Here is a 10,674-nt window from a genome sequence, read left to right as displayed (position 1 = left end):
CAAGAAGCAAGTGGCGGAACGGTGACGGCTGAGTGAATGAGAGCCGGCCCCCAGCTCTGCCCACGTATGGGGAAGGTAGAGGCCGCAGGGGGAGGGGTCACGAGGAGGCCGCGGAGGCAGGCGGAACCTTCTTCCCCAATTTGGCGTTCCCCCGGTACCACTGAGGTCGCTGCACCAACTCGTTCCCATCCGTCCGCTGAGAGGGGTGGGGCGGGGGCGGGGGCGGGGTCGCTGCAAACCACTAGGCCAAAATCGCCCCTCTACTCACACTTGCAGGGGGAGGGCGGGGGCGTTTTCCATCTGGGTCCCGCCCGAGGCAGGGCTTGGGGGGAGGGGGGAGCCGCTACAGGCGCCGAGGAGGTCCAACCCCGGCTCGCGCGTCCCAGCCCCATACCCTTCCTCCCTCCCTCCGTCTCTCCAGCGGCGCGCGTTCGTGCCGAGCGCTCGTTCCCGTCGGCACCCGGGCGTGCTCCCGCTGTCGCGCCCCGCGCCCCTCGCCCCCGCCCCTTCCTCCCGCCGTTAGAGAGATCGGACCCCGGAGGTTTGCGAACTTCCTTCTGGCCGGAGCGGGAAGAACCGGGCCCGGGCCCGTGGCGGAGCGAGCGAGGGTGGATACCAGCCTTCCCCTGCCGCCGCTTCACCTCAGGCGCCCCCGGGGACAGTTACAGGAGGAGCCCGGGGAGGGGAGCCGGAGCGGAGGCTGAGCGGACCCGCCGACTCGACGCGACCCGACCCACCGCGCGCAGACCTCGGGTGCCCGTGCCCCGCGAGCCCAGGGGCTATGGCTTCCCCCTACCCGGCCCCGGGGGCCACGACCGGCGACAGCGGCGGAGAGCTGAGCTCCGGGGATGAGTCTGGGGACGTGGGGGACTCCCCGCACGGCCCCGGGGGCGAGGCGCCCAAGAGCCTGGTGGAGCTCTTTGAGAAGGCGGCGGCTCACCTGCAGGGCCTAGTCCAGGTGGCCAGCAGGGAGCAGCTACTCTACCTGTACGCCAGGTACAAGCAGGTAACTTGACGAGCCCGGGCAGCCGAGGAGAAGGGGGTCAGGGACAGGGTCAAGGTCAGGGTCAGGGACAGAGAAAGCGCCGCCCCTCCCCCCGCGGGCGACCCTGCTCTCTGCGCACCTACGCGCTCTGTCTCGCTATTTACCTGGCTACCCACCTCCCGGTGTGTCTGTCCATCCACCTATCAGTCACTATCTACCTACCTACCTACCTACCTACCTACCTACCTACCGATAGGATTGTCTGTCCTTCCTTCCTTCCTACGCCTACCTACTTGTTAACATCTATCTAGTACCTACCTGTCTCTCCACCTACCCACTGATCCTGATCTGTACCCCCCCTTCTCTTCCTCCCCCTTCTTTTTTCCCCGTCCCCACCTATCTTCCTCTCTATCTACTTACCTCCTACTTGTTAACTTACCTATCTACTGATCTGTCTGCCTACTTACCTACCTTCCCGCTCATCTATCTCCTGATCTGTCTTATCTATCCACATCTAACCGTTTCTATCTACCCGCCTACCTACCTATATAATACATGGCTTTGACTTCTTTAGGGGTTGGCGTTGGAGACTAGACCATAGTGCCCCTTCCTTCAGTGGTCAACTGAATAATAGGAATGGCATTTATGTAATGTAGTGCTTTAAGGGCTGCAAAGCATGTGTTACAAATAATTATCTCATTTGATCCTCGGAACAACCCTGGGAGGTTTATTTCCATTTTACAGATGAGGAAACAGAGGTAAATAGAAGTGAAGTGATATGCCTAGGTTCACACAGTAATAATACTAGCAGCACCTCACATTTATTTAGCACTTATTAAGTGCCAGGCACCGTGCTAAGCCCTTTATAATTATTATCTCATCGATCCTCACAACATCCCTGGGAGGTAGGTGCTAATATGATCCTCAATTTACATATGAGGAAACTGAGACCGAGGTGAAGTGATTTGCCCAATCACTTAGCCAGTAAGTGAACTAACTCATCATTAAATCCAGTTCTTAGGATTCCAGCCCCAGACCTCTATCCACTGTGCCTGAGGCAGGATTTTACCTGCTAGTAAATTCAGTAAACATTAAATGTTTGCTTTGTGTTAGGTACAGGGCCAAGCTTTGGGCCTAAAAGAAGGGCAAAAGACAGTGCCTGCCTACCAGGAGCTTACAGTCTAACAGGGAAGGCAACATGCAAACAACCGTTCATTCAAACGTAAAAACAGAAAGGGTAAATTGGAGATAATTGACCAAGGGAAGGCACCAGCATTAGGGGGGACTGAGAAAGACTCAGGACTTCCCACTATCCACTTGGCCACCTGGCTGACCTTGAGAATCATACTTAGAGCTCTCTAGGCCTCAGTTCTTTCATCTGTAAAAGAGGGATGATCCTAAAAGTTCTATTTCTGGCTTGCTTGGGGAAGAGTATCATGATAGTTAATGTGGCAATTGTAAATGAAGAGCTTTCAGACTGTGAGAGTATAATAGTTTAATTGCAATAAACAAGAAATATGCTGGACCAAATAAAGGATTACTACTATTTTTGTTGTACTTTTCAATGCTTCTCTATCTTACATTTTTGTTTTGACTGACCGTGGTTTCCTGTTAGAATCTGACATTTCAGAGCCTGAAAAGAATTTGAGAACATCATCATCTAATACAGTCTTCCCATTTTACAGATAAGAAAACTGAGGCACTAGAACGGAGACATACAGTCAGTAAACATTTATTAAGTAGCTACTATGTGCCAGGCACTACACTAAGAGACAGTCCCTGCCCTCAAGGAGCTTACAGTCTAATGGGAGCCACAAGGAAATGTCTACAAGCAAGGCAAATGCAGAATAAATAGGAAATAATTAACAGAGGAAAGGTACTAGAATTAAGAGGGGGAAAAATCAACAATTTATCAGCACATCAAAAATATCTGAAAATATGTGCAGTGTATATTTGTCATCCTGCCACCTTTGTAACGGGCAAGGGGTAGGGATATCTTCTATCTCTTTTTTTGGAGCCATGCTTGGTTATAATTTTGCAGCTTTCACGTAATTTTTTTGGCAGTTCTTTCTATTCACACTGTTGTAATTAATTTATATATTATTTTTCTTGGCTCTGCTTACTTCGCTGCATCAGTTCATGTAGATCTTTCCATATTTCTCTGCATTCATCACGCTTGTCCTTTCATACAGCACAGTAATATTCCATTGCATTCATGAACCAGTTTGTTTAGCCATATCCTCATTTCATGACTTTTCTTTCTTCTTATGCAGAGTACACTGTGCCTTTTTGCCTTGGACCGATCAACCATCTTTCCAAGGAGCTTTCCCCCAGGGGTTTGGAAAAGGCATTAGAGAAAACCAGTCCTTAATATTTCAGTTTTACTAAAAAGGTTTTGCTTCTACATGTGGAAGAGGTATTTGATTTGTTCTGTTTGACCTTGTTGGACAGAATCAGGAGCCAAATTTAATCTTGATGACAGGAAAATTTTCTAGCCCAGCTGGCCCCAAGTGGAATCAGCTTCCTGGAGAAGGGGTACATTTCCTCTCAACAGTTTTTAAGCAGAGGCTGGTGGGGACCTTCCATCTAGCTACTGAGGCAGGCCCCTTCCACACACTGAGCACATTTTTCAAACTCTGGACAATACCCTTGTTGCCTTTTGTTACAAAATTATAATGGAACACTGTATTTTGTCTTTTGATTGGCTATATTTCTGCATTCCTTGTTTCATTGTGACTAGCTAGTTGGACATTACTTTAAGCAGAGCTCACTTGAGGGACAGAGGAAACTCTGAATGTCATTGTCAACTTCTGAAATTGCTTCTAACCCGAATAAAGAGTTCAGCCAAAACATCGAAGCTTGTTTTTTTCCACAATTAGTACATGTAAAAACAGCATAAGTGTCTTTATTTTGTTTAAACCACCTTGTTTAGGAGGCAGTGTTTTCCAGTGCAAAGAGCTCTGGGTTTATAGCTTTGTTTAGATCTAAGACATGCTATTTAAACCACTAGCTGTGTAGTCTTTTTTTTTTTCTTTTTTTTTTTTTTGCAGGGCAATGGGGGTTAAGTGACTTGCCCAGGGTCACACAGCTAGTAAGTGTCAAGTGTCTGAGGTCAGATTTGAACTCAGGTCCTCCTGACTCCAGGGCCGGTGCTTTATCCACTGCACCACCTAGTTGCCCCATTCTGTGTAGTCTTGAGACACTGACTATCTCTGGGGCTTAGTTTCCTCTGTAAAGTGAGGGAGTTGGACTATCCGGCTTCTGAAGTCCTTTCTGACTCTAAATCTATGATCCTGTGATCCCGTGAACTTCTGGGAAATTGATTCCCCAGCATCTATCAGAATAGAAACTGGCAAGCATTAACCACAAAATGGGGCTTAGTGGATGGTATTGGACTTGTAGTCAGGAAGACTTGAGTTTGAATCTTGCTGCAGATACTAGATACTCTGGTCAAGTCATGTAATGTCTATGCCTCAGTTTTCTTATAAAAGCACCTCTCTCATAGGGTGGTTGTGAGGATCAGATGAAATAATAAGTAAAGTTTTTGCACACCTACATAAAATGTATATATGACATAACATCATATAGATAATAAATGCTGGCTACCCTAATGGGCTGATTTACTCAACTTTATAACGCTGTTGAGGGGATAGATTCTCAGATACAAATCCTCTGGAAAAAGTCACCATGTTCTAAACTCCTTTTCACCAACTATATTTAGCTTTTTGAGGCTTCTAATACTGCATTTATGTAATATTTCAAATACCGTATTTTAGTTTTTAAAATGAAGGCCATATTTCTGAAAAGAAATAAGCAAACTGCCTAGGTCAAATCTCTTCATTGAAAACCATATAAAATAAGAAGGATTTTACATACTAATAAAAATAGTACTATAAGTTCTAATAAATTGAACTTTCAGCTTTACTATCATGCTTTGAAAGGTTTACTCCTAAAAAGTCAATGGCAATGAGATTGTTACAATCAGTAACAATAATAGTTGCCTCCACTAAACTACTTTGCCTAGAGGTAATCTTGTTTTTTGTTGTTGTTGTTGTTGTTTTTTTTTTTGAAGGGCAATGGGGGTTAAGTGACTTGCCCAAGGTCACACAGCTAGTAAGTGTCAAGTGTCTGAGGCCGGATTTGAACTCAGGAACTCCTGAATCCAGGGCCCGTGCTTTATCCACTGCACCGCCTAGCTGCCCCTAATCTTGGGTTTTTGAAACCCAAGTTTCAGAATGCTAGTCAAGTTCAGTCTTGCAGGTCTTGCCTAGCTGGAAATGCTTTAAGTAGAGTTCTGGCCTGGTGATGGAGGATCAGCATAGCTAAGTTTGGGAGGCTCTTAACCAGGTTTCTCCCAGGGTGATGACTTTCGAGGGCACAGTGACTAACAAAAATTCTACTTACATTAGAAGGGGCTGTGCCTTGCTTTAATGGAGGGAATATTGACATTGACAAAATCAGGGATTCTTAAGTAGGAAGTAGTAATAGTAATCATACTTTTTAATAAAGTACCTTTCCTTACAATAACTGCCTTGTTTTTGAGGGGATTAAGGCACAGAGAGAGGATGCTACAAGTCCACACAAGTGAAAAACTCGAGCCCAGGTTTTTTCCTTCTAAGTCTGGGACTTTTCCCATGATCTTTTTTAAAAAAATGTTTTCATTTGCTCTTCATTCATTCATTCATTTTTTAAAGTTTTGAGTACCAAATTCTATCCCTCTGTCCAAATTCTATCCCTCTTTCCATGATCTTTATCTGTTTGACTTGTTTAAATAAGAGAACAGGGAAGCAGAACAGTAGGAGAGAGTCATAAACCAATCAGAACAACAGTGCTGATGTAAATTTGCAATATCTTCTGTTACTGGTATTAGTAATATCATCTTTACATATAAAAGCAGGTTCAGGCTCTCCTTTTAGCTTTTTTCATCATGATGTCACACCCCTTTGTTGCAAATTCTCATCCATCTAATCTGCTTAATTCAGTTATTTTTTAAAAAATATTTTCCCTAAAGTGACAGCATTGACAGTTTTTCAGGTTTGACAGTAATGAGGGATGTGCTGGTAAATGTTTAATAACCAGCTTTTCCCCCTCTAAAATATATGCACAACACACTTTTAAATTAATCTGCATTATTAATATTTTCTGCAAATTTCTGAGGTATAAATGCTCACATTGAAAAGGTAACAATTGGCTCTCAAAACCCATATGTGCCAACATAATATAACCCCTGACCGTAATGTAATGTCTGTTCCAAGGGATGTCTGTGAAACGTTAACATTTTGAACTAGTAGTATGTCACCCATCAGCAAGTTAGTAGAACATAGATGTTCAGAATCTAATAGCTTTTTTTAAAACTTAAACTGGGGGATGTGTTCCCCATTAGGGACTGAGTACAGCAAAAGCCTGTTTAACTAACTTAGTTGTTATCTTGGGAAACAAAAAAGCATTAAAAAAGAGTACATCTTTGGCTGACTCTACAAACATCTAATGATGATAGCTTCTACTGATTTACATGGTAACCAGCACAGGCACAGATACTGATCTATTTATCATTAATACATTTAATTTAGATAGCCAGATAAGTAGTGCATTTTCCCCACAACGAATTTGTATTTTGCAGGTAGGGATAATAAAATACTACAGCTTACATTCCTGGGCATAATCTTGTGTACAGAGTAAAATGAGATAAATGAACTTATGCTTTTTTTTTTCTCCTGAAAGATTCTTAGCTTGGTTATAGATTTGAAGCTTGCCATCAAAATGTGAAATTATCATATTGATAGTTATACAACATACTAGTTAAAGATAAACTGGTCTCGAATACATTTTGTTTAAAATCACTTGATAACTGGATTAATTATCTAGGGTATAAAGCTCTTTAAGAGAAGTCATCTTTATTTCAAAACAAAACATGCACAATGAAATCTTATAAACCATGGCAAGTAAAGCCGAAGATCCACTTTTTGATAATCCCTTCCTTATGTTAGGTAGGTCACTGACCTTCTGCTCCCATGTCAAAACAAGGAAGAAAATTGAAGCCAGAGAGGTAAAAACAAGTTGCCAGAGGTCTTGAAGAAAAGGGACTATAATCCAGTCCAGTTCTCTTTTCCCAATACTAGGGACTGATTACACTCTAAGTGGAACACAGTCATACTTGGTGTTACTTCCCTCAGGTGTTCATATTTTTGTTCTCCTAACGTTGAATGGAAAGACTTTATCTTTGTTAAAGGAATTTAGGAAAGATTGTGGGAAGGTATTTTGATGCACTGGAAGAGCCTCAGAAACTGTTCTAGGCCAAGTGGTTGGTTGAAGTCAGATTTAATTTATTCTCCATTCATCCCGGTCTCCCTTTTTCCCTGGTAAAATTGACAGAGCCAGTCTTACTATGAGCTATGGTACCTGAAAATATTGGGAGAAGCAAAGTCTGTGTCCCTTACTGGTATAGATTCTGGGACCTAGATTATGCCTTACCTAGAGCTCTTTCCTTTCTAGACTTATGCCCTACCCTTTTCTTGACCTCAAATCTCCCTTCCCTTAATAATAACCCTATTCTTGTCCTACTTTATCCCAAGAATCTCAGATACATATTTTATGTTTTCTGGTACATTTGAGGTTATTTTAGATTTTTTTTTGTTATAATAGCTCCTATTATTTCATATTCTACATCTAGTTATTGAGATTTGTACAAAGACATTTATCATTGGAATTTATCCTATGTGTTAATAGTACCTAATAATTATTGTACCTAATAATTATAAAGAATAAGAACATTCTACATTTAAAAATTTTTAAAGGATTAATTCTTTTAGTAATAATACTAAAATTTTCTATTACAACATTTTCTTAATTATGGTAATACAATACATATAATTCATTTGAGATGGAAAAATGATTCTCAGGTCTTTAAGCAAATAAATTATTGGTATTTTGTTTTTCTCTAGGTCAAAGTTGGAAATTGTAATACACCTAAACCAAGCTTCTTTGACTTTGAGGGGAAACAGAAATGGTAAGACAGAATTCTTGGAATTTCTATTTGATCTCGTTAAAAAATATTTTAGGTCTATAGGAATTAAGTAATGAGCAGATTAGAGTATTATTCTTGGATTAATCTCTCAGTTCTAATGACATTCAAACAGTTTGTGGAGATTAAAAAAATCCGCTTTTATCTAAGGTTCTTATGTACTGTGAGTTTGGTGGATAGGCAGTCTTTGATTTACTGTGCCTTACATAGGAACATTCTCTTTGGCCCCAGCCAGGTGGTGGTCACAAACACTGGTTTTCCCTCTCTACTACTGTTTAGTATTTTTCCTCTCCTTTTCCATTCTTATCTTGTCCTATTGTCAGGCTAGGATGGAGACTTCAGTAGCAGGAGGGAGCTACTTTCCTTTTACTCATACACTGCTGCTAGTGATCTTATTGGTAGCATACCTAGATTGTCATCACCTTTTCACTGCCCCCAGGACTTATTCTATTTCTGTCTACACAGGCTCTCTACTCCTCCATCTTCTTAGTACCTGTAATGAAAAGAATAGAGTAGCCTTTCTTTGAAATACCAACAGACTTTTTTTTTTTTGGTGAGGCAATTGGGGCTAAGTGACTTGCCTAGGGTCACACAGCTAGTAGGTGTTAAGTGTCTGAGGCTGGATTTGAACTCAGGTCCTCCTGAATCCAGGGCCAGCTCTCTATCCACTGCACCACCTAGCTGCCCCAAATACCAACAGACATTTTTAAGCATCTTTTCCTCCTTAACTCTTGTAGTACTTTATGTGCATGCTCATGTGCGCGCGCACATACACACACATACACAACTTTGTATGACATAGTTTACTTTATATTGTAATTATTTTTTCTTTTTTTTCTTATTAGTGGGACATGAAAGAAATTATTATCTTTCTTATATTAATAACCAATTATTAAATTAGGATTAAGGTTTTCTCTTCCTATTTCCTCATTCAGAAACCAGTCCCTGTAGGTTTTTCAGCCAATCTCTGAAGGACATTGCTGATAGATGAGACTGCCCAAATCCTCTGGGCACATGCTTCAGAAGACTGTACAAAAAACTCCAGTCTAGGCGAATTCTTGCACTTCTGTCCTTGGAACCTCCCATTAAAATTTAGGGTGACCCAGCTTATGAAGGGGAAAACCAACCAGAGTGCTCTGGGGAGAGATGGAGCCTTTTGTCCAAACTGCTGGAGGCAGGAGGAGCTGAAGACTTTGCCCACCTCCTCATTAATATGTCCACCCTGTCACTGCTTGTTAACCAGTAAGAGTTGGTTTCCACCCTCAGGGGCACCTCCCTTTTCCCAAGGCTTTTAAGCAGTCAGTTTTGGGGACTGGGGGTGTCTTTTGGTTGATGAGAGGAACCACTGACCTCCATTTATTGATTATCTGCTAGCCTAATTAATAAATTGATTATTAATTACCTAGAAACTCTCAGAAATTTTCATTTGTCCCATATAAGGAGAGAAGAATGCCCTGAGATCTAATCTCCCCTCTTCCCCACAAAGACATTGTATGCTATAATTACCATCTTATTTCTTCTTTAAATCAAACATTTTGTTCTTTGGGGCTCAATTTTAAGATGTTAGAGGTCTTAGATATAGAATTAGTATGTCATTTGTGTGACATAATAACTAAGAAAGCTAAGGGAATCTGAAGCTGCATTGAGAGAGGCAGAGATTTGAAGGTCATGTTCCCATTATGCTTTGGTCAGACTCTGTCTGGAAACAGTGCGCTCTGCTCTAGGCCCCATACTTTAGGAAGCACAGATGAGTTGAAGATTATTTAAAAGAAAGTAACCAACACAGTGAAGAGTCTTGACGTCATTTTCCATGTGCCTGTATAGGCTGAAGGACTTAGAGATACCTCGTCTGGAAGACTTGCTGGCTGTTTTTAGGTTTCTGAATGATTGTCTTGCTTGCTCCAGAGGGTAGAACTAGGGGTAATGAGAGAGGCAAACGTAGGCTTGATGTAAGGAAAACTCCTAGCATGGTATGAACTTTTACAGGCCAGTTGTTAGCTTTTTTAGAAGAGAATTATTTTTCAGAAATGGGTCAGATTAAATGACTTCTGAAATACTTTCCAACTTTAAGATTCTCTGAATATATCAAAGGTTAGGGTAGTAATTATGCCTGATACCCTCCTGAATACCTCCTGAACCTTTCCCTGTTCTCTCCAGTGTGCCTGATTCAGTTACAGAGCCTCATATTCAGACGTTCGGCCATTATGTATGCTGACCCAGAAATCTAACTACCATGTATTATGGGGAAAAACACACCAGGTTTTTATGTAAAAAAGGGGAAGGTTCCAGATGTCAAGCAGTTGACTTAGAAATTTGCAACATAATTAATTTTTTTTTTTTTTTAGTGAGGCAATTGGGGGTTAGGTAACTTGCCCAGGGTCACACATATAGTAAGTGTTAAGTGTCTGAGGACGGATTTGAACTCAGGTCCTCCTGAATCCAGGGCCGGTGCTCTATCCACTGCGCCACCTAGCTGTCCCAACATAATTAATTTTTAAAATAAGTTTGTTCTGTTGCATTTGTTTATCTGATGGCTTGTTTGAACTAAAGTGTAGCTGAGGGCAAGAGAGGGCTGTTTATTGTTAAGTGGATGTGTTTCAAAATCAGTCTGAAAAGTAATGGTCTGAATTATTCCTGTAACTCCAAACCTTTAAGGTCAGTAGTTTTT

The 10,674-nt window shown here is 41.9% G+C and overlaps 1 protein-coding gene across 1 annotated transcript in view; it reads left to right on the top strand.

Moving 5' to 3' along the window:
• The first annotated feature begins 330 nt into the window (after positions 1-330).
• The window catches only part of ACBD6 (acyl-CoA binding domain containing 6), a 202,345-nt gene continuing 192,001 nt past the window's right edge, over positions 331-10,674 (top strand). The window contains 2 exon segments of the mRNA XM_044001699.1: positions 331-1,006; positions 7,927-7,991. Coding sequence (XP_043857634.1) covers positions 782-1,006; positions 7,927-7,991 — 290 coding nt within the window. The 5' untranslated portion in view covers positions 331-781.

Source organism: Dromiciops gliroides, chromosome 4, assembly GCF_019393635.1.
Source record: "Dromiciops gliroides isolate mDroGli1 chromosome 4, mDroGli1.pri, whole genome shotgun sequence".
Taxonomy (NCBI): domain Eukaryota; kingdom Metazoa; phylum Chordata; class Mammalia; order Microbiotheria; family Microbiotheriidae; genus Dromiciops; species Dromiciops gliroides.
Note: the sequence above shows the minus strand (reverse complement) of the source record. Positions and strands in the feature narration are given on the sequence as shown.